We start from the raw sequence: 24,254 nt of genomic DNA, 5'->3' as shown, positions 1-24,254 counted from the left end.
CCTATTCTTCCCTTGGGGAGAAAATTCACTTTATTAACCACAGCCATCCGGTCCCCTCTGCTGTGTTCAATGTTATGATTGCTCAAGTTGTTTTCTGTGCAGTTAGCTGCCTGGAGGAATCTTTCTGGTCTTTTCTTCAGACTTTGTTGTTTCCAGCGTCAACTTTGTCCATTGGATTTCATCTCAGGAGCAGGAGAGGCTCGATACCACCCCCTTCCCAGAAAGCTTTGTTAGAGCATCTTCTCAAGCAGGTTTTTGGGTGGGCTTTTGTCTTTCTGCAGGGTTTCTGTCCTAAAGCTTGTTGTGTACTGCCCATCCAGGTAAAAACGCACCTTCTGCAAGTCACTTGCCACTGTATTTTTGGTGGAATAACTCTGTTCTACCAGGGGAAGCAGCGGGAGGAAGGGGTTGGGATAGTAGAAAGACGAAGAAATGTTTAAAATGGGATTGTTCTCTTTTACGTATCAGTAAAATCTCAATAAGCAGTGAGCAGTGCAATACTTGGTGTACACCGTAACCGGCAGAGCCTGTGTGATGTGCTGTCCTCCGCCTGCCCTCCCTCAAGGGCTGGTTGGAGTGGTCTGTGCTGGGGGGAGACCTGAGCAGCTTCCAACAGCAACGCGAACCTCCTCAAACCTCCCGGCCTGTCTGGAGCGAAGGCGTGGAGAGGTCCTTCAGCTCCCCGGGGATGGCGTGCCTTGTGTTTCCAGTCAAATAGGCCTTGTGAGTTTACCTGTCATCAAGTCAACACAGGTGTGCCACAGTTAGAGGTGAAAACAGGTGTTCCTGGCTCTTATTTGTAGAAGACCCTGGTGAATGAGATCCCGTACCTGACATAAAGATGGCGCTGGCTCTATTAATGTCACACAGGATGCCCCAAAGCTTTAGGGTGTTCTAACCACTGTTTATAAAAACCTTGCCCCCAAAATTGCTGATTTGCGAGCAAATAAGATTGACAGCCTCTCAACTGAAACACCGTCAAATGCTGTCGTGGACTACTCGGTGCGTTGTGTTTCTGAGAAGGTTTAGTTCCCTGCACTTGCTATTTGTGATATTTGGATGTCGGGCCTAGCGCACTCTATCGAGTCGGAGACGCTACATCAGAGCACAAGACCAGGAAATCTCTGTCTCTGAGCATCTTGGGTCCTTCTGTGCAGAAGACATTCCTTGGGTGGCCTCACGTTTTTGCCGCTCAAGCACATAGAAAGAGTTACTGTGATCCCACAGGCCACATCTGTACGGGGTCTGAATGCGATGGGGCAGACTTTCACCAGTGGGCTGCTTAAACGGGAGCTTGCAGGACTGGATTTAGAAGAAGCTGAAGCAGGTCTGGGTGGGTTGGGTTTTAACACAGCATGAAACAACCTTTTAGAAAGCTCAACAGGCCTATTCCAGATTGCCATTGCAGCTGCTGTTCTGCTACATACAGGTTTTTTTTTTTTTTTACCAACAGATATATTGCTATTTGTGCAAACGAGGTAATTGGGCATTGTTTTCTATTGCAAAGTAGATTCTCAGGACATCCACCAAAATGAAGACCACCTGACTGCTTTGCTTTTGCTTCTGTTCTGCTTATTAATGGTTTCTGCTAACATCCACATATATGAGTTTGTCCATGATAAAGCATGAAAAGGTGAAACAGTGTTGGTCCTCATGCGGCTATGTAAATATTCAGCTTGTGGTAGATTGCATTAAGTGCCTTATAATCCATCCCAATTAAAAAGCAGTCTTTATAGCTGTAATAGTTTTATTGAGAACTGTAACACATTAGACCTACAGATATATAAAGCAGTTAGTTTTATAAAGCATATAGGATATTAAAGTAATGAAAGACATTAATGTGACATCAATTTTTAAGGCGAGTTACTTGCTGAAATAAATGAGTATAGCCTAAAAGTTGATGGCATGTTACAGTCCTGAGTAATGAACCCTTCTGCCCCCTAAAACCTCTTAGAATAAATAATGCTTGAGCAAGTCAGTGGTCATTAACTCTTTATCCTCTGAGAGCTACATGTCACATTGATGTCTCATCTGATTTTTTTAAACTTTTAAAAATTCATTCAGAAAGGAATTCTCTTTCCTGGAATATCTCTAACTTGAGGTGCGTTATTCTGATGTGTCTGCTTCCCTAACGTCTTCCCCTTTTCAGGGAAGCAGAGCTGTGACTGGTATCCCCAGATGCAAAGTTCTTGAGGAAGTTACTTTTTCCCTTTTCCTTTATTTGTTTTTCCTTTTCCTGCTTTCTTACTGCCTGCCAGTGCTCTGATTCGTGCTCCGCCCAGCGGTGTCTTGGCATACCAAACCTGGAGAATCAAAAAGCATGTTTATGTTTTATTAAAACTTTAAAAAAAAAAAAAAAAAAAAAAAGAACACTTAAAATTTTTATTAGTACAATGGAGCATTCCTTAAAAAACCCAAAACTCTTAAAATCCTGGCTGGCTTGTGGAAAAGCAGAAATTAAATCCTCAGATCTCTTGAGGACATTATTATAACAAGAAGTATAGCAATTGCTTGCTTGAGCTGTGTCTCATTAACAGGAATACTTAGCTGGGCCATTTGTGTTGCTATAGCTATGGAAATGTTAGAACTTCTACGATCAACCCTATTTCTGAGGTATATAGCTCTTGTGCAAACTCCCTCCAGTCTGAAACTTGGCAAAAGACAAAGCGTCTACTTCTCATGGCCCTGCAAATCAATCCAGACAGTTTTTATTTCAATGAGAGAGCTTAAGAAGCAAAACAAACCCTGAACATTAAAAACCTGTTTATTGCTTTCAGATGCCTGTTCACAGTCCCGTGACTTGTAAATGATTTTGGTATAGTTGTTCTCCAATCTTGCCAAGCTCCTGGACTGTAATGTCAACAAGGCAGTTTTAGGCCATGTGAAAATAATGTAAAGTGAAGGAGAAGGCAATGCTTTACTGTTAGTAGTGTGTAGGAATTAGTCTTTCCCCATATGTACGCGCAGGAACTTTTATCAGTAAAGTCCTGCCTGCACCAGAGATTAAAATGCCACTAGGTGTTGACATGATTGATAAAATGCCTTCCTTCTTGACTGTATTCGCCCATGCGCTGCCTCAGGAATGAATGTCTTTCCTCTGACCACAGACCACTATTTAATGCCACAACTGTGTCCCCTCTGCCCTTCACTTGGGCTCCTGTCACCTTCAACCTTCCTACCACTGTGGTACCCTGTAAAGTCTGCCTTTTTCATAGGATCCATCCAAAACGCTGCCTCCAGTTTGAGCCTGGAAAGGCTACCCCCAGGAATTTGCCTTGTCCAGTTTCCCAGTATGTGTTACAAACGGGCAGCAGCAAGAGAAATAGTTGGAAGAAGAGGTCTTGGAAGTGTATAGGGGAAAAAAGAAAACCCCTTAATGCTCCTCTCCTGGCCCCAGATGGTCCTTCTTAGTGTCATGCTGCTTAAAGGCTTCCTCTGGGTCCTGGAAAGGGGCTGATGACAGGCACCCTATTTGGATCTCTTGTCTTGCAGATTAAATGCTGTCACCAGGTAAATGCAGCTTTGATGGCTGTCAAATGTCCGGCTGGCTGCTGGGCAGCCCTTTAAAACCGATTAAAACGTCACGCAACCTCCTGTGCATCCACATCTGGGTGGGTGGTGTCATGGGAGGTGTTTGGGAGGAACCCCTGGGCGCTCAGTGCAGCGGCTTGGGCAACTGAGGTCGGCTGTCCTAAAGATGGTCTGGGGCCAAGCTCTCCCTGCGTCAGGGAGAACAGGCACAGCTGGGACAGGGTGGGGCAGGGAAAGGTCTGGAGATGGCTGTTTCTGGTCCTTCACCTGGGTGGGATAAGAAAGACAAGGTGGTGGTTGTGACTGCTGGATCGGGGAGGAACTGGCTAAAGCAATGCCCCTGGCCTCCCATGCCTGACAGGCCATGAGGCCGGAGAAATTCTGTTTTCCCCCCAGATTTGTTGTCCTGGGTATGATGCTCTCCAGACGTTAAGTGGGAGAAGGAAGGAATAACAACACCCTGCCAGCAGCTTGCTGGGAGCTCAGCAGCGCCGTGGAAAGCGCCGTTTGGTGGGCGCGGGCTGGGGGGCTCGTCTCACTGCCCGCTCTGAGCCGTGGAGAAAGGACTCTGCTGCGCGTGGCAGGAGGAGCCCAGCGACTCGTGATGTCTTCTCGTGTTCTCTGCCCATTTTCTTTGTGCATATATTTCAATGCACAAAATTAACCTGCCTGTTGGCATGTGATAATGGCTGCTTTGGGCTCTTAAGCCAGGGGAACCGCTGTGTGGGATTAATGAAGCCAGCTCTTCAGGTATGGTTAAAATAAAAGTAGGTTTATCACTGATGCACTAGCATCTGAATGGGGGATGTAAACTACTGACAGGAAGTGTCTGATCAGAGTTAAAATGTTTACTTGTTGGAGGAATGATGTCCACAGTCTCTGGTATGGGTTTTCTTACACACCGTAAGTATTTTGTACCAGTCACTGCCAGGCAGAACTAGTGTGCTGGTGGGACTGCCCTTTGCTCCTCCAGGACTACTGCCATTTCTGTGTGAGGATTTGTATCGATCGCACTGGTGCAATAATTTATAATTTCAAAAATGTAGAAGTATAATTGGGGCAGAAATTTGAGTAAATTGAATGAAGAAATCACATTATTACAAATTCTGCATCATTTATATGCATTTTGGAACACTGGCAGAATATAAATGTCAAACAGGGAGACTCAAGTTTCCAGTGACTAGAAATCAAAGATTCATCACAGCACTAATTTTCACCTTGAATACTGCATTTTAGCTGCCCCACTTCAAAAAGGACAAAGCAAAGGAACAGAAAAGGTACAGCGATGGCAATGATTAGAGGCTCAGGAAGAGGGACTTCTGTGCAAGAAGAGATGGAGATATGGGAGTTAATTAATGCACGAAGCCATTTTGACAGTCCTCTTCCCCTGTGCCATATTACAGGTTCTGGGGCAAGGTTCCATGACATTTAAGGGAAACAAATTTAAAACGGATAAAAGGAAATACTTTCTTAAGGGCTGTAATTAATGCAAGGAAATGATTGCCGTGGGACGCTGAGGACAGTATCATTTTAGCCGTGTTCAAAATGAAGTGCTGCCTGCATACCTTGTGCTGTACAAAACAGGCACATTTATAGTAAGTGTAATAATACTTTCAAGTTAGTCGCACTAAATACTAGCTCTCATGTTTCAGGGTACAAATGGATTACTACTTGGAGCTGGGAATGATAGTTTTTTTTTTTTTTTTTTTCTCTTTGCTGCAACACTGAACCATTAGCCTTTCCCTGAGGAAAGATATTGGTTTAGATAGGAAGCATGAGGAAAAAAGAGTAATTTGCCAAATATCACAAATGCTGCCTATGTCGAGTGAGCCAAATGGCTCTAAATGGAAACTGGAAAGTATTCAACGGGGCTGGGAGAAATATGTACTATCATTAGGCTAGCAGTGGAAGACGACTTGGACAAAGTTGTTAGAAACTGCATTCTGTTTATTGTGTGAGGTGCTGTGGGGATTCAAAACCAGAGGGGATTCAAAGAGCAAAATGAAAAGGAAACCTTCCAGCTAGGAGGACTGGATGGTTTATTAGCAGGTCTGGGTAGAAGTGGAGGGGGTATGGGACTGAGAACTCTTTTGGGGTCTCTTGGCTTCAGCACACAAGTCCTATCCCATTTGGAGCCCCTGGTGCGGGCTGCCTGCAGCTCCTTGGTACCCAGCAGGGTTTTCTTTTTTGGGGGTCAGGGCTTTTACCACCACTTAGTAGGGTCGAAGTGCCCTAGTTGAGCATTATCCCATTTTTCTGAGGTGTCAGTGCTGCTAAACTGTAGTGTTGCACTCAGTAGGTGGTTCAAGTCCAGTTCAGCTGTCCCTAAGCTATACTGAAGTCACTACAGTAAATAATTTGTAGGCCTGTACTTAAGCCTGATAAACTGTTCCCATCAATAGGAAACCCAAAAGCAATACGGTGAAAGCAGAAATAACCACTACATAAAGATAATCATAGTCTAGGGAAAGAAAGAGTAATTATTACAGTTACATGTGGAAAAAGTAGTTGTTTGCAGGGTGGTTCATGTATATTTGGTGTAATGCATCTCAAATGCACTAGGGTTTGCCTTCAGGGTTTTATAGCCCTGAGGGTGAGGAGAGGGATGGAGCTTGAAGCAGAAACTAATTTTCCTTTTTAAACCCTGAAATGAAAACTCCTGTTTGAAATAATTTGAAATAAGGACTTAGTATTTGACCCCTATGTGGACCACCCTGCAGACCCTGCACGTCCAGGATTTTGGCTTCTCGAGATAACGTAGCCAGGCTTGCTGAACATGTCGGCTCAAAGAAAAAGGACCAATGCATTGTGCTGCTGGCACCTGCATAATTTATCCACGCGTGTGAAGGCCGTTCTGTTCGGATAGCTGGGTGCAGGCAGTAGGTTCAGCAAAGCAGTCTGCCAGGCGTGTTGCTGTGCAGAGCTGCTGCCTGCAACAACCTCCAGCTGCCTGGCAGCCCGGGCCGCCAAACATCTCCAAATGGGGGAGATGGGTGTTTGGTGCCGTTGAGCCATACATCATCATTGAAATAGTGATGTGCCAACCCATCAGCAGAATTAGCAGGTCTCTAGATCAAATGTGCCTGGACAAGGACATGGCAGGAGACGATGAAAGACAGCTGGTTAACATAGCTCTTAATGTCACCTTAAACGTTTCTTCCTCCTCTTTGTACACAGGGTCCTGTCTGGCCAGAGCTGTCGTGAACTCGGCAGTCCTCAGTGGCTTCCTCCTCATCTGCAGGAGCCGTAGCTCGGTCAGGACAGCTTGCACTGCCAGGACAATGTGTCCCTGGGTGAAACCATCGGACACCTTTGCTAGGCAGCTTATGTTCAGCAAGTTGGTGATCTCTCCACCATTCTGCAGGATGATGTGTTTCCACAACACTGTTCATCAGGACCCAGAAAATGAGAGAATGCCAAAGACATGCATTAAGGAAAACAGGAGAAATATTTTTGCATTTTGAAATTGAAGCAGGAAAATAAGGGGTATCAGTCAGGAAAGACAAGATTCAAATTTTTCTTGTTTGCTGTTTCTTTCATCTACAGATTTGTAGCATAGAGGCCTTCAGGCACATCTGTTCTTAAGCCATTAGTGGTCATCTGTTGGCTACCAGTAAGTACTTTTCAGAAAAATCATTAAGGGCACATAACGTGAGGTGGATATGTGTGGAAAAATGGAAAGAACAACTTAAACATGCCTGTGTGCATACACAGAAAGAGAACCTGTCCAGAATGTTCCCATTTGGGTGGGTAGAGTTAAGTACCTATATTAACAGCCTGTTTTTATTTCTGTGACCCTGATCACAGGCTACTCCTGCTGAACTGAAGGCTGCTATGAGGACTCAATGTCTGCTTTGGAAGCCAAAGGCTTCCAGCTATGCGGGCACATGTTGCAAAGGCCAAGTGTAAATTTCTGTGATTGGCATTTTGCTTGTTATTTAAATGGTGAACCTGTTTGTATCTTTTAGCTGTGAACCTCTGACATGAAGGTTTTCTTAACGTTTGTGAAGTGCCTGAGATTTTGCTTCCAAAAATAAATTAATAGGAGTAGTAAGCTCTTTTTGTTTTATCCTATGGAAAGTAATGGTCTGTCTCAGAGAAACTTAGTAAAACTTTTGTGCCATCTCACTGTGCTTTCCTTTGAAGACTGATAGGAAAACATTTGGAAAAAATAAGAAGTATTATGCATAGAGATAGGTTCTTGAATGAGACAGACAATTTGTGGTTTGAGTATTGTGTGTTTGAACACTCATATGCAGTATGAAAATGTTGGGTGGAAAGTTAATGGTACCGGATGCTGGGGCAGTCATGTAATGGAGAAAACCTGTCTTGTTTTTAACTTCAATTGCAATGTTGATACTATGAACTTGTGTCTATAATTATTGACAACATTGTACTGCATTTTTCACTTAGGCAAATTGTGATCTTCCACTTGAATTATATCCATGCTCAATAATTATTGGCAGAATCACTAATTCATAAAAGAGGAATTGATGCACCCAACAGTGAGCACCTCTTTTGCGCAGCCATATATTGTGTGCTGCAGCTTCTGTTCCTCGTAGGATGATGCATAATACGAGGTACTGACTTGCTGGGTGATTAATAGCAAGAAACCAGTATAGGATTGTGCATCTTCCAGTTTAACGATTTCCATTGTACGTTTACTGTTTCCATCATGCCTAGATTGGAGTATTCTGGTTTGTAACAAAAGGGAGGGTTGTAGCAGACAGGTAGCTGTGCACTGTGGCTGTGAATATTTGTTATGTCATGGCTTTTCTGTCAAAACAAGTTTTTCTAGTTCTCAAATCAGGTGTCAGGCACTGAAAACTGTCAAGATTGGAAGGTGAGTGCTCTGTACTGTAAAGATCATGTTTCCACTGAACTTCAGGGAAGGTTGGAGATAAAGAACAAGCCAGGCTCTGTCTTAAATGGGACAATGTCAAAAAAATAAAGCTACAAGTTTAAACCTGCTTTAAAACATCAAGAGTTAACTTTTTTGGGCATTCTTAAGCTTGCATTTGAAATCCCTTTAGCAGGCCCTTTTTTTTGACTCCAAATTAGTGGTGACAATCCCAGAATGTGACAGTTCAATCCCCAGAAGTGAACACAGCTAAATTCAGCTGCTATCACCTCCTTTCTCTAGGTCTAATTCATGACCCTTATCTGTTAGTGATTTATCAGAGCTGTAACATAACATGAAACACATGTTAGCTTGCTTAGAGACCATTTCCCATCCACACTATGAAAATTATTGAACGTGGGAGAGATTTACAATGTGCTAGGCAGTCAAAACCTGTCTTGAGTCTGCCCAAATGTATGTATCATCTCAGTAATCTCCGTACCTCGGCTCCCTCTGTGAAAGGCAGTATGAGATGGGACTTCACAATACGGTTGCAGGATTTTTGTAACAAGGTGACTATGCGGAGCAATGTTTGTAGTCAAGGTCTAATTGTACAGCGAGATCCCTGAACTGAATGTGGTTTCTTTTATTATTGTATTCTTCTGGGACATGATCTGTCAGAGATCAGTGGCATGAAGAGTTTGTTTTCCTTGATGTGGTGATCAATAGGAGCTGCTGGCAGAAGTGCACCATTGAGAGTCCTAACTGGAACTCTTTGGTGCCATTCTGAATTGCCCCAAACCTCTTTCCATGTTATCTTTAGACTGAACCTAAAACAGCCCTTCTGCTCATGAGTCACCACATCGACACCTTTGTACCCAGAAAAATGTATTAAACCACATGAAAAAAAATTATATTTTTGGGAACAAAAGCCCTTCTACCAGTCGCTTCTGAAGGATGTGGACAAAATACCATTATTTTTTGTAGTAATAGAATCACATTACTAAGCTTAATTTGGAGCATTTCTTCCCAGTCAATGCTGAGCTATTCCAGACTTCAAGGTGATTCAAATCTGAAAATGAACTTGCATTCCTGGAAGTCTGTCTTTTTCTAGCCATGGAAATTGGTCTTTCCTTACAAGCTTTGAGTCTCACCATATGGGGCACTCAATGAATCTTGTTAGGCTTTGGGAGGGCCTGTCTATCACTGTAAATATTTGATAGACTAGACATGCAAAATCTTGGATGACTTTACGATTTCCCTCATGATCTGTAAGTACAAAAATGGAATTTGATAGTGACAAATCTCAGTCCTCCAGACATGGTTCTGTTTATGGATAGGCCCTGAAGTGTATTGTTTAGAGTATGGAAACTGGATAGGAATAACGGAAATTCAGAATCCTTATGTAAAACAAAACAAAACAAAACAAAAAAACAACAAAAATGGTTAAAGTAGAAAATGTGCACTGAAATAGGATCTTATCCTTCATACAGGGGAAAAAACAGCTTGGGCTGAACTTGCTGCACACTAAACTCATGAAAAAACGTTAATCACAGGTGAAGAGTATTTTAAACTCTTCTCCTGTCTTCCACTTTCATTATTTGATCTTTGGGGTAGCCTGTATAAGTATTACCAGAATTTTCAGGAACTGAGATGTACCAGAGGTATGAATTGAGTTTGAAGTCAGTTTTGAGGATAACCAGACAATAAGCATGGATTTTTACACAGTAGTGCAATCACCAGGATGACTTGAAATACTTGCCAAATCTTGAAGCGTAGTCAGGCCTAGGAATCAGAATGATTTTTTGGTAAAATTTGCAGAAAGGTTTAAGATTAGCATCAAAGGGACGGTTGGTGGTTCCCACTAGCAGCACTCTGTCCTGTGCTTTCAAAGCCTTGAGGAATTTGGGGAGGATCTTTTGCAGTCGTTTTGGGTTCATCTTCAGCAGGTACATGTAAATACAAGGAGGAAAGAGTTGTTACTGACGCTGACAGTTTAGAGTTAATGAGGTGAAGCTGTAGACGTGTTATATACAACAGGATTTTATGCTTTTTTAGTCATCTAGTTGCACTGATTATAAGCAGTCTAGATGCTCAACCTAAGTAGAAAGCCCGTGTCTTCTGGAAGTCACTTAAACATTGCATTTCTGCTTGTGTATTTGTGGGTTTGTGCTAGTGCCTCTCACTACTGAATTTGCTGGTCCTGTTATTGAAAAGCAGGAAGGAAACCACTCATTTAAAGAAAGAAATCCTGATTTCCAGTTCAAGGAGAAATATTGCTTGGACCTGTGTACCTGATGAACCTTAACAGACAGAAAAACTGCCAGGGTAGGTAATCTGGTGGGGAATCCTCCCGGATCTTGGAGGTTATGATCTATGAACTCCTACCCATGGCTTACATGTGAAAAACACACTCCTTAATTTTTGCTATGATTTCTAGTTTGCTGAGGCTCTAACCTGAGAACACAAGCTGTGTGAACTCGGGATTCATTTCTTTGCAATAATTTACTGTTTGACTTTAACAGATATTTAACTACTATTTACAGAACAGATGAGTATCAAGCACAACCTGTTATTGGTTGGAGAAGCTTAATCAAATTGCTGTGGTGTCACACTACTGTTAATAGAGCTCTAAGTGAATAACTGGGTTAGGATAGTGTATCAGAAATCTAATGACTTGGAAGCCTTTTTCAGAAACAATTGAGACTTAACATCCAAGTCACCAACATTCACTTGAAAACTTTACTCTCTAGATCACCCTGTTACTTTATTTTTTTTGTTTGTTTAAACTGTATAGTAAGCAGCTCCCTGGAAAACTTGGGTTTCAACTGCAGATCAGCCTTCCTTAATGTCAATAAGGAAGAGACTGTCCTGCAAATCTTTTCAGCTGAAAGGCAATAATAAAGACCTGTGAATCTACATTGCACGTATAAACTTTGTGATCCAATTTTTCTGTTGTCTCTAGTAGCAGACAGCTGACAGAAAGGAGACCAAGCTCTGTTCTTTGGAGCGAAAGCTACAGAGGAAGGTAAACTGGGAAATCAGTAAGAAATCCCCAAAGTCTTAGGGTAGTCACACAGTCGTTTTCTAGCTAAACTTGTCTTAATTACATCTGTTTACTCATTCTTCTTATTCTCATGGTCATACCATGCAGCTTCCTAAGTTTGTCAACTGCTTAATCGTGATAATGAGTTAAGCATGTCTTAGCCCTGGTCCCGCTTTGGAGCATGGGCATGTTGCTTGCTAGGACAATGAATCCAGCTCATGCTTTTGCTCTTGGATGAACTATTCCCGTGGCCACCCCTCAATACCAGCTGTCATCTTTTCATCCCCTCTGTCACGCCTAGGCACCCCACGGTCCCCGCAGAGGAGAGCGGGACGCCTGCGCTCGCCCCCAGAGAACATGCCTTGTAACCACAGTATGTCTGCCCTGGAGCAAAGCAGAAGTCTTGGCCTCCCCCTTGCTCTGAAAGAAAGGATGGTGCTCTGTCCGCACCCAAGCAGTATGCTTGCTCTCTGAGGGCATGACTTCAAATCACAAGCTCTTATCCAAACTTTGCCATTCCCTTGTTGGGAAGCTTTTGGTAATGAACTTGACTTCTTTGATTAAACAAACTGCTGTTACATATCTACCCTTAAGTTTTAGCCAACCTTGCTACTTTTCCTCTGTCAGGGAGATCTGGTCACAGCAATGACCGAAATGTGGATTTATTTTGTTTCTAACACATTTTATGCTGGCTAGATTACTCTGTGATTTATATATCGGTTGCTACTCATAGACTTCAAGCTTTCCTCCCCTTCATCTGTATTGGAAAGAAGTACAAATATTCTCCAAGATGTTTCAAGACATCGGTATTGCTATAAAAGTGAGAATTATCAAATTACTTTAGCTTTGGAGGTGGGGCAGGGTAGAAGAATCCCATCTTGCTGAAATGACTGATAACAGTTACTTCAAGTGAGACATGGCATTTTCTGGGCTTGCTTTCTTCTGCTGGAAAAACTGACTCTCTCAGGAGATGCAGTGAATTTTTCAAACAACTGTCTGACTCCTATTTTGCCTCTTGCTCGTGAAAATAAGTCCTAATTTATACCCTGCACGTAGAACATAATTTTTGGGGAGTGACAAATGATATTGATGGATACCCACTGACCTGGAGTTGGTTACAACAAGTGTTCATTGCTCAGCTTGTAGGAGTCTTAATTTTAAAATCTGAAATGATTGAACCAGTATCAGAGACCAAGCACTCATGTTAAACCCTCCACTCATGTTAAGCCTACTAAGCCAGACTGGCATTTATGTGTCGGCAGCTCCTGTTATGCTTGTGAAACCAATGTGTGTCCATAGCATACACATTTCAGGGATATGTCCTGAAAGCTAATAATATCTCCTCCACTTTGAAAGAAACGTGTCAGTAGCAAGAAGGGCTGTTCAAGGGGTAGGCTATGATTTCAGCCACCATGTGGACCTGAGCTGGAGAAGAGCAGGTTGAATTGTGAAGGTGACCTCTAGTTATTTAGCTATGAGAGACACACACCACATTTCTAGTGGGTATTTGAAGAATATAAGGCTTCTTTTTATCAGGTTCTCAGTCATGGTACCAGAAATGTCACACTGGGATGAGCAAAGTGACTTCCACTCACTTTGGCTTCTGAGGGGCTGAGATTAGCTCATCTTCCCCAAAATTCTAGTGCTCCTAAGGAAGGCTCCCCAGACTGCCGGTTACCACTGCCTGTCCCTCCTGTTTCATGCTCTCTGGCTCCAAATATGGGTTATGCTGTGAACTATGTGGGACATGAATTTTCAAGCCTGGAGCCATCCACTCGCACCAAGAACACAAGAGACCTTTTGTTAAATACCCACAGGTCTTGGGATATGATAGCAGGGACAGAGGTGATACTTGTAACTCTTGAGGTGGAAAGGATGAGAAATTTTTCTACACTGGTGACTACCAAAGCAGAGGAAGATCATGAGTACTCCAGGCGACCTTTGGCCCCTAATCTTAATTTTAATCCCCATCTGCACTTGCTGTCACAATTTTAGCCCAAGAGAAAGGTTCCTTTTTGGTGTAGGGACCGCTGCAAGGCATCAACCACAGCACACCCATCGGCTCATACGGCCCTCACAGAAATAACAGCTTCGTCTGAGGTGATGCTTCATCAGTCTTCTAAAATACAAACTTGTGTCCATCCCACAGACTAAATGTACAGGACTTGCCTCAAGAAAAAAGCTTGAATCTTTCACATGGAGCTCTACATGTGAAATATTTTGCAAGCAGCGTGAATCTAATCAGGATTTCGGGTGAATTGTGCTCCGCTGCGGTGGTTGAGTTGCTGTGCCTATTGGGCAGTGTTTTAATTTTCTTTCTAGTGGGGAAGCTACACAAGAGAGGAAGGAATAGAAGCAATGGCAATGGGACTCCTGGGAACCCAAGAAAACAATCTGTAAACATAACTATTTAACATAGGCTTTTTGTTTTCACAGTGGAAATCTATCCTCGTTACTTTATTGTTCACTTTGGCTCCATCCAATCTCTCAAATTAATAGAGCTGAACAATTTAAGCTCATCTTAACTTTTAGTTTCTTGCCTCGTACTTTGAAATTCTCCATTATTCTCTTCTACTTTTCAGTGCACTGATGAGCAGTGACTGGACTATTTTTAAATAAAGCAAGTATAGGTGTAGGAGAAAAATGTGACCTCTTGGGGGCTCTTAAGAAGTCACAAGACTCTCTTAAAAGAAAAAAAAAAAACGTTAGTGAGACAAGCTATTATCAAGCAAGCTTTGGCAGGTCTGGCCATACTGGTATGTGCTAAGCTAAGAAATACACTTGTTCCTTTGTGTCAGCTGTAATGAAACAGGAGAAATTATCTGTACTGAAATAAAAAAGGAGCAACTCACCTCTTCAGCCTTCGGCACTGCTTTAGAAAATATTTTTTCTGTCTCTCCAATCCACACGACTGAAGGCTGCAATTGCTTAGCCACCTAAGAGAAAATGGGGGAGAGAAGGCAAGAAGTTGATCAAAATGGCTACGATTTCATACCTGGGTGCCTATAATTATGCCTTTGAATCCATATTTCAGCAGTTAAAATTAGCCTGGTTTATCTTTGTCCAGAAACATTCAGCACTCATGGATAGCACTGGCTCTGCTCAGCAGCCTTGGAAAATCTGACTGTTTTTAGTTAGGAATCTAACATTAAGAACCCAGTCCAAATTGGATCATTTTGACTGCTATGCTCATTCTTCATTTCTCAACCCAAATTCAGCTGTAGTCATGCAAAAGGAAGCCTGGACCTGGAGTTCAATGGCAAATGATAGACCACCAGCAGCTTTAGAGTGGCTGCCCTTGCCCACAGGATCCCTCCCTGGTTTTCCAAAGGCAATACAGATGGGGAGACAGGCAAGACATGGCTATTGCACGAGAAGGAAGGGTACTAATATTTAAGCAGAATAGGCTGACATGCAATCTTCTGGCTTACAAAGTAACATTTAATTTGCAGTTAGCCTAAGAATTAAAATGGAACCTGTTAAATTTGGAGCGGGGGTTGTCTATACAAATGGGCTTTCTGGCTCCGGAGTCAGAGGCACTATACCCCTGGTTCACAGCAGGATGGCAGCAATGCTACAGGCTTTTTCACATCTTGCACTCTCCCTATTGCTATAGAAACGCCAGTGGTTTAGACATTCTGCTGCCAAATTTTAATCACTTTCCAGTGGCTCTCAGAGCCGTGCTAGTTTGCTCAGCAACAAAAGTGATGGCTTGGAGTCAATGGGTAACGAGAGAGATGGCATTCTTCTGTCCTGCTTTTTTTTCCCTCCTCAGTTGAAACTGCTGCTTCCAGGAAGGGAGCTTACAAAATCGATAGGTTGTATACATCATAAGCTCAATGTCTGATTGACAGCCAGTGCAGGAAAAATTAAGTCATGAACATCTTTCTTCAAAGCACTGCAGTTCATTTTTTATGGATGCATTTCAAAAGCACTAAGTGTGTGTGCCTGTACAGTAAAAATGGATTGAAGATAGGGGAAAAGAATAGTAGGTGAGGGCTGTTAAACTTGTTTGCTCTGCTGTGCTGCTGATGGGGTGAAGTGGAAACAATGCCGTCTCCAGCATGTGACACTTTATTTGTGGTAACTTGTCAGTCCTAGAATATGTCAAGTGCTACCTCCAAGCTCAGAACAGTTTCATCAGGGAAAACTGAACTTTTTCCTTTGTTGGAAGGCAGGAACTCAAATGCTTAGCATTACTAATGAGGATTTAAGAAATAAAAAAATCATATAATGAAAGATAACATGAAAATCCTGCAGAAACTGATGTGTGGACCCAGGTAGTTATGTGAATGTTTATCTGTATGTACAACTTAAGGAGTAACTTCTCAGTCCAGCAGTGAATTGAGTATATGAGCTGGAATGACAGATCAAAATTGTACAGCAATAATATCTGCCATTTTAAGGCCAGATGCTTTTTTATCTCTCCTATTTATCTGTTTGCAGAGGTACGTTCGGCGTATTCTTAAGCCTGCAGACACTGCAAGGTACATTTGAGAGGGTAAGCCTGTGGCTTTCATGGAACTGAGCTGTGCAATAGCCTTAGACTTGGGGATATTCTGCTGAGTATCCTGCTAGTCAAAGGCTCAGACACCTGAAGAAAATGCAAGTCAGTCCTCCTGACTTGCCTTTGCAGGTGAATTCAGTTAGCTCCTGGATGTCTGTAAACGGGCTCGGAGACAAGTGGTGGAAGAGTAATGTGGTAGCATGGTTATATAGCAGAGATGGGATAAGTGGTACTTTTTGTAAAATTAAGACTTGGAAAGAAAGATACAGGTGTAGTTTAAGTCGCTGAAAGAAATCTACAGCTTCTTAAAGAGCTGCATTTGCATTTCATGCACCCACTATGAAATCTACTGTGACGTGTGGAAACTCTGACTCAGAGACCGTCACCAAACTCAGCACCACTAATGAATGGATTATTAGCTGGGGCCTTCTGATGTTTCTAACGGTGACTTTTACCTTCAGAAATGTAAGATAACAACCACTTTTTGCTCCTGCTCTGTACATGCGTGGGGAGGATGTCAGATGAGGCAGTGTGAGACTGTTCCCCTGCAAGCCTGCCTTTCCCCCGAGTGGAGATTGGGCTGGTGGCATGCTGTCTGCTCAAGTTTACAGGCTGTCACTGCGGGACCTGATGTTGTTGTGGTGCTTCTTCCTTGCTTCACTCGTGTTTATGACCAAAGAGGTGCTGTGCGCTTGTTTGTAGAGTGGTGGTCTCCTGGTATTTTTGCTTTGAGGTGATGCAGCTGTATGAACCCTGGGAAGCTGCGTAGCTGTTCTGCAACACATTCTCCACACCTGGGTGTCTGATGCTGCAGTGTGATGCGATGGGCTGAGTAAGGGGGGGTGGGGGGGTGGTTACAGAGGCTATAAAAGCTGTTGGCAATGGTTGAACTCTGCTCGTGTACTTCAAAGGGAATCACGTTGTCCTTTCCGCGGGGCCACGGCACTCAGGGAGGTGCAGATCTTCCCCATTTGGCTCAGAGATGACTTCTGTGGTTAGCAGCCCTCTAAAATGGAGCCTTAAGTTTTATATCAGACTATATTTTCATTTTAACTCTTAAAGAACGCTTACTGTCACACCTGTCCTCTTGTTGTTCCTTTTACTTCCCCACTGAGTAAGTGGAAATACAATGAATAACCTCAGCTCTGGATCTTAAAGAGGTGCTTTCCTGTGCTTTCTCTTCTGAGGCAATGACCTAAATGTATGAAGTGGCCTGCATACATTTTTCTGGTGTCTCGACACATTAATACGGCAAAATTCAACACGCTGTTTTTGGGCCCAGCCGTTCCTTTCTCTGAAGACAGACCAGACACCCAGAATCCATCGGCATCTAATTTAAATGGTTGGCAGATATGTAGCAGACTGTATATCCCCCGTGAAAGTGCTTCATTTGAATTATCCATGGACAGTTTGAATCCATGGATAATTAAATGCACTGTACATAATTAATTTGTAATTGAAATTTTATTAGCTTTGCTGCATTCAACAATTTGTTGGAGCTGCCAGCAGATGGCTCCTTAACCCTTCTAATACCGCACCGAGCCAGCAGCCACCTGCGCTGCAAATCGCGCTCTGATCTGTCACGGAGGCTTGATTTGCTCTTCAGGAAAATCATTCCGAAAAAAGCCTTCTCGTCCTGCTGTCTGTCAACATTCACCAACGATCAAACAGCATTTTTGAAGGCCTTGGGTTAAACTCTGGCTCTCAAGCTTGAAAAGCTTAACAGTTAAATTACTGCACTTGAAAATACAGAAACTTGATTCTTGCTGGACACATGTGCGCACAGCTCCTCCAGACTCGAAGGCTTTGGAATTTTTTAAAAGGCCCAAGACTAAAATTTTCTGGAAGCTCAAGTTGTTGCTGAAAACTGTTCAATATTATGTAGTTTATATTCACAGAAATGCTTCAAAGCAGCCAAAGCAGCAAGATGCTGAAACCTGTGATTAGACCTTATCTGTGGGAGCCTCACCGGGAAAATATTCCAGTGCTACAGGGATGATGCCACTGTAGTCTGTTTGTTAGACACAAAATAACTATAAATACTGCCTTCCAACAGGACACATTTATTTTTTTTTGACGTTAGAGTAACACAGTATAAAGCTGTTTTGTCACAGAAATAACACTGTATATTTGAGCACTGGTGGTATTTAACACTTGAAGGGTCTAGGCTTCTAGCAGGCTGAACTGCACCAAGAGAAACAAATTGCTCTGGGATGTCTGGAAGAAAGGCTGACTGTACTGCTCCTAAATTTCAAGTCTAATGGAAGAATCTTGTGTGGCACAGAAGTGCTAAATACGCAGAGACTTCTGCCGATGTACTAGGGTAAACCATGCCTGGTTCTTCAGACTGCCAGAAAAACGATATACCCGAAGTGACAATACGGCAGTGCTTATGAATAAAAGGACCTGATTCAGTGAAAAAAAATTAATGACAGACTTCAAAACTATGTTGCCTCTCAATGCTGGGATTATATAATTTAATCTTAAATAAACTCCAATGTATTTATTTTTTTTTTTGCTATAACACTTCTCTAGTCACCTCTGACTTGCTAAATAGCACAACCGAATAGCCTGGTAAGAGAGTCCCCTAACAGTGATGGTGTTGAAATATTTCTGCAGCTTGCAGCTCTGTAGAACTCCTTGTTCAGTAGAGACGGCTGCACAGCCCACACTGAGCTGTTGATACACATACACGGCTTCGCCGCTGGTATTTCCTCCTGGCCACCTCTTTCCCAACCTTTTAGCCTGGTCAGTGTTGCACTAATAACATTTTCCCATGTGTGGCTTTTTGTACAATGTGCTTTCTGTGTGCTGCTGCGGCCCCGGTAAAGGACCCGAGTGGGGTTGTCTCACTCTGGTAGTGATTAACCTGATGGCTGCCTTATGGTTGCTAATGGAAGGCCAGTGCTTGTCACTTTTATTGCCTTGGAGTTAAGCCTTATAAACTACCCGCATTTTTACCCTTCTGTGTTGCAGAGTCACACATTCTACCTTCTCCCCCGGATCCTTTCTGGATTTGTTTTTGCTTCTATGCGTTCTTCGCTATCCTTCTTTGCATCTTTTATAGAAGCTGGTGCAGTGCAGCAGTGTTTTGTGCCTCGATGGGAACACGGGAGAGCTGAGCCATCAGCTGGTACAAGCTGGCAGAGAGCCCCACTGATTTCAGGTTGGCTCAGCACATGGGAAACGTGGCTTAATTGAAATATTCCAGCATGGTCTGGTTCACGCTTGAAGGATGAGCTTTGTTATGGGGTTATAGTGCTTCTATATTAGAGACAGATCCTCTCTTTTCACTCCGAAGCAGAGCTGACCTTGCAGGCTTTGCTGTGTCTTTACAGAGAACACAAGTGCTTGGGCTTGGTGTTTGCAGCTTCTCTCAAGTTTTCCTATTCCATATTAATCTTCCTTACGTTTCCTTTGAATAGGCCGATTGAAATGTTGGTGTTTTCCTGTCCTGGTATGAGAAGTCATTTCCTCCGTATGACATTTGAAATGCCTGCTTTGAGTAACACACAAGCCTTTCGTTTGGATCAGGGCTGGTATGTCTCTTGCAAGTCTCCTCCCTGAAATCAGGGAGGGGGGGGAAAAAGAATTTGGCTCTTGCATCTGAAACAAATTAAAGTTTCATTTTTTCCAAGGCTGTTCACTTGTTTAGGGTGTCTCCCACGAAACAACTGCCAGCAGCCAACACTCCGTTATGGACGGAAAGTTTCCTAATGGTCATTTTATGCTCTCCAGAATTTCCTTTCATTACAGAAACTCCATTTGCAGATGTGATAGGTAATCGAAAGTGCAAGGTTACTTCACCTTTATCACACAGCACCATTAATTCTTACTTACTAAATCTTGGTGTTTAACGACAGTTACATGGATTGTAAGATAACAAAAAAAAGAAGTGTCATGTTTCCTGTCATTCACCTACAAGTGGAAGGTCTGCATTCTGCTTGACTAACCCTGTATAAAGGCAATTCTGGAAAGCTCGCTTGACACCAGTCACAGTTGCTCTTTGCAAAAGATCGTGACCAGAAGTGTCTGATTAGAGAGACATGGTGAATCTTTCACTGATCATCTGCACACAAGGTGCTTTAACAAGGTGTACTGTGGTATGTCAGATAGTAGACTGAGAGCTGTGAATATTAAATACTCTTTGTTAGCTGCAAGATACCAGTCGCTTTCATGGCTTGTCTGCTATATGTGCCGCGGTATATTGTAGTCTCACAATAATCCAAATATCTTTACAGCAGACTTTTTTACCAAGGTGAAAAATAAACTTTTTTGAGGGCAAATACTAGTGTTCGCCTTCCTTTTGTTAAGGAATTTGTTTTCCTTGTGTTTGCTTCAGCTTAGGTAACAGTAGATTCCTGCAGATCGGGATATAAAAGATTCCTTATACTTTGATTCCTTGTGAAACTTTTCCCCTAACATAAACGACTTCCCTTGTAACTTGTGTCCATTGCCTCTTGTTCTATTGCTGTGCGTCTCCGGGAGAAGTCTGGCTCTGTCCTCTGCATTATCACATGAAGCCCCTGAAACAGCAGACAGATTTTCCCTCTCACTCCAGCCTTCTAGGCTGAAACAACTGGATTTTTTTCAAGTTACCTCATGCACTCCATCCCCCTTATCTCCATGGCTCTCCACTGGACGTGCTTTGCTTGTCAGTGCCTGTCTTGTAACAGGGTAGTGCAGTACTGGACAAGGTGTCCAGCTGTGGTCTCAAAAGTGCCAAATAATGGGGAATAGTTAATTGCTTGAAGAGGTTGGCTATACTCTTGCTGATCTAGGCCAGTGTTTGGCTGACTCTGCTGCATGGACATGCTGTTGACTCCTGTTCAACTTGCTGTCCTTAGGAGCCCCCAGTCCCTTCCTGCAAAGTTGCTGACTAGTTGTTGGGCTACAGCCTGGACCTCTTTGTGCTGTTGCATGAGAGTTACTCCATCCCAGGTGCAGGACTGTGATACTGGATGCTGTAAAGAAGCAGCAACTGATGGCAGGACTAATGGAGTGGATGGCTGTGTCAGGGACTTGAGAGATCCCAGAGACAGAAATGGAGACACACTTGATTAACTGCAGAGGCGAGAGCCTGCATGGGTGGAGGATTGCTTCCAGCCTGGCTTTGAGAACCTACAGAATCTGAGCTGAAATCATCAGCAGACAAATCGATGACTCAGCCATGGGGGAAGAAGGTGGCAAGGAAAGGTGAAACAACCAAAGGAATTAGGGGTGGAAATTGAGCATAGCTGATTTGAATGGTGCTAAGACAGGCCGGTGTTATGTTAATATGAGTTTGCACAGAAATGAGCATGCAGATGATGTATTCCTTGGAAAGAGATACTGTGGGCTGTGCTTTTTGCTCTGTTGTTAAAGCAGCAGAGTTTGAAGTAGTACTGCTCTTGCAGTTGGAACAAGTCACCTTTTAATAAGCAAGTACCTGGACAACCCTTATTCCATGTGATTGACTGCAAGCAACTTCTATCCTGGTAACTCAGGGAGGTTCACCAAAGTACCATTGCTGCTTTTGCAAGGGCTACAGTAGAGAATTAAGCTTGGACTGATCACCATAATTTTGGGGGAGGTGTTGGATGATGTTTCCATTTGTTCTTAAATAATGTGGAAAAATGTAAGGGTTTTTAAATACCTGTATCTAGATTTGTGTACATATACATACATCATGTATATATACTTACATATCTAATATGAACAGATATCATAGAATCACAGAGTGATTTGGGTTGGAAGGGGCCTTAAAGACCATCTAGTCCCACCCCCCTGCCCCGGGCAGGGCCCCCTTCCCCCAGCCCAGGGTGCTCCCAGCCCCGTCCAACCTGGCCTTGAACCCTTCCAGGGAGGGGGCACCCACAGCTGCTCTGGGCACCCTGGGCCAGCGCCTCACCCCCCGCACTGGGGAGAATTTCTGCCTTAGTTCTAAGCTAAGTCTGCCCTCTGCCAGTTTAAAACCATCACCCCTTGTCCTACCCCCACCCCCTGATCCAGAGTCACCCCCCACCTCCCCTGTCCCCCCTTTAAGCCCTGGGAGGCCACTCAAAGGTCCCCCCAGACCCTTCTCTTCTCCAGGCTGAACCCCCCCAACTCTCTCAGCCCGGCCCCCCAGGGGAGCTGCTCCAGCCCCCCCAGCATCTCCGTGGCCTCCTCTGGCCCCGCTCGAGCAGCTCCGGGTCCTTCTGCTGTTGGGGGCCCCCGAGCTGGCCCCAGCACTGCAGGGGGGTCTCCCCAGAGCAGAGCAGAGGGGGAGAATCCCCCCCCTGGCCCTGCTGCCCCCCCTGCTCTGGCTGCAGCCCAGGGCACGGGTGGGTTCTGGGCTGCGAGCGCACGGCGCTGCCTCACGGGCAGTTTTCCCCCCCCCAGCCCCCCCAGTCCCTCTCCTTGGGGCTGCTCTCCAGCCACTCCTCGAGGGCCCAGCCTGGGTTTGTGCTGGGGATTGCCCCGGCCCACGGGCAGGACCTTGCCCTTGGCCTTGTTGAACCCCATGAGGTTTGCCCGGGCCCCCCTCTCCAGCCTGCCCAGGTCCCTCTGGATGCCATCCCTGCCCTCCAGCACGTTGACCACATCACACAGCTTGTTGTTGGTCAACTTTCTGAGGGTGCCCTCGATCCCACTGTCCATGTCACCATCAAAGATGTTGAACAGGGCTGGGTCCAACCCTGACCCCTGAGGAACACCACTTGTCATTGCTCTCCATTTAGACATTGAGCTGTTGACTGCAACTCTTTGAGTGCAACCATCCAGCCAATTCCTTGTCCATCTGTCAAAGCCACATCTATTTAGAGACAAGTATGTCATGTGGGACAATGTCAAAAGCTTTGCACAAGTCCAGGTAGATGACATCTGTTGCTCTTCCCTTATATACCAGTGCCATAACCCCATCCTAGAAGGCCACTAAATTTGTCAGACATAATTTGCCCTTAGTGAAGCAGTGTTGGCTGTCACCAATCACTTCCTTATTTTTCATATGCCCTAGCACAGTTTCCAGGAGGATCCACTCCATGCCTTGCCAGACACAGAGGTGAGATTGACCGACCTGTAGTTCCCCGGGTCCTTTCTACTTCCCTTTTTAAAAATGGGGGTTATTACCCCTGTTCTAGTCAGTGGGAACTTCACTGGACTGTGACATCTTCTCCAATATGTTGGACAGTAGCTTAGACACCTCATCTGCCAGTTCCCTCAGGACCTGTGGATGCATCTCATCAGGTCCCATGGACTTGTGTGTCTTCAGGTTCCTTAGATGGTCTCAAACCTGATCTTTTCCTACAGTGCACGGTTCTTCCTTCTCCCAGTCCCTGTCTTTACCTTCTGCATCTTGAGCAGTGTGGCTGGAGCCCTTGCTGGTGAAGCCTGAAGCAGAAAAGTTCTTGAGTACTTTGGTCTTTTCCACCTTTTTCCAGGTGACCAAATCTTTCCTTTTCCTTCCAGAGAGGGCCCGCATTTTGCCTAGTCTTCTTTTTATTGCTGACATACCTGTAAAGGCTTTTCTTGTTGCCCTTGACATTCCTGGTCATATTTAATTCTATGAGGGTATTAGCTTTCCTGACCTGACCCCTGGCTACCCAGACAGTTTCTCTGAATTCCTCCTGGGCTATCTGTCCTTGCTTCCACCCTCTGTAGACTTCCTTTTTACGTTTCAGCTTGTCCAGGAGTTCCTTGCTCATCCATGCAGGCCTCCTGGTGATCTTACCTGACTGACATATGTTTTGTGTATGTTCCAGTTATTGTATATATTATATATATGCATGTATGCAAAAACCTTAATACTTTCAGCAGGAACCTTCTGTACAAGTAGAAAGGCTGCCTGCCCTTCTCCTGTGTTTAAAGGCCTTGTGCTTTAGCAGGGGCTAAACAATGGAAAAGACAGTGTGTGCGCTGTTCCTGCAGCCAGACATGTGCTTTGCTATTGATGAGGGCAGAGAAATTAAGTGGAGAAGGGTGAAATGTGCAGAGTGGAGGGAGGAGAAGGGCAACTCAGTCTAATGGCACTAGTTTGTGTCAGGGAGTGCTAGATCCAGCATTTGTGTTATGGCATCGAAGGTGCAGGATCACAGCACGGTCGCTTTTCCTTAGGCGCTGCTCTGACCAGACAGAAATGGGGTCCTTGGGGATTGCTTTGCTTTTAACTGTGAAACTTGTCTTTTCTGGGCATGGAGGCACCTGTCACAAAGCCTGCTATAATACTGGATTTAATAAACCACATCTGATAAATCCCAGGGAAAGCCAATTTGAATTCAGTCTTTTAGTAGGCCTCTGGCACTGGGAAAATATTGTATTTGGCTTTTTCTAGTGTATGTGCTGTGTTTTTATCTTTCTAAGAGTATTTTGTC

The 24,254-nt window shown here is 44.0% G+C and overlaps 1 protein-coding gene across 1 annotated transcript in view; it reads right to left on the bottom strand.

Moving 5' to 3' along the window:
- Window positions 1-1,236: 1,236 nt before the first annotated feature.
- Window positions 1,237-24,254, bottom strand: part of IQCA1 (IQ motif containing with AAA domain 1) — a 112,289-nt gene continuing 89,271 nt past the window's right edge. The window contains exons 16-19 of the mRNA XM_033001308.2: window positions 14,270-14,353; window positions 10,134-10,311; window positions 6,677-6,915; window positions 1,237-2,303 (exon numbers count right to left, since the gene is read on the bottom strand). Of these exons, the coding sequence (XP_032857199.1) occupies window positions 2,199-2,303; window positions 6,677-6,915; window positions 10,134-10,311; window positions 14,270-14,353 (606 nt within the window). The 3' untranslated portion in view covers window positions 1,237-2,198. The remainder of the gene's footprint in view (window positions 2,304-6,676; window positions 6,916-10,133; window positions 10,312-14,269; window positions 14,354-24,254) is intronic.

The sequence above is a fragment of the Tyto alba genome, unplaced genomic scaffold (assembly GCF_018691265.1).
Source record: "Tyto alba isolate M040663 unplaced genomic scaffold, T.alba_DEE_v4.0 Super-Scaffold_7, whole genome shotgun sequence".
Taxonomy (NCBI): Eukaryota; Metazoa; Chordata; class Aves; order Strigiformes; family Tytonidae; genus Tyto; species Tyto alba.
The sequence above is the reverse complement of the archived record's forward strand: the minus strand, read 5'-3'. Positions and strand labels throughout refer to the sequence as shown.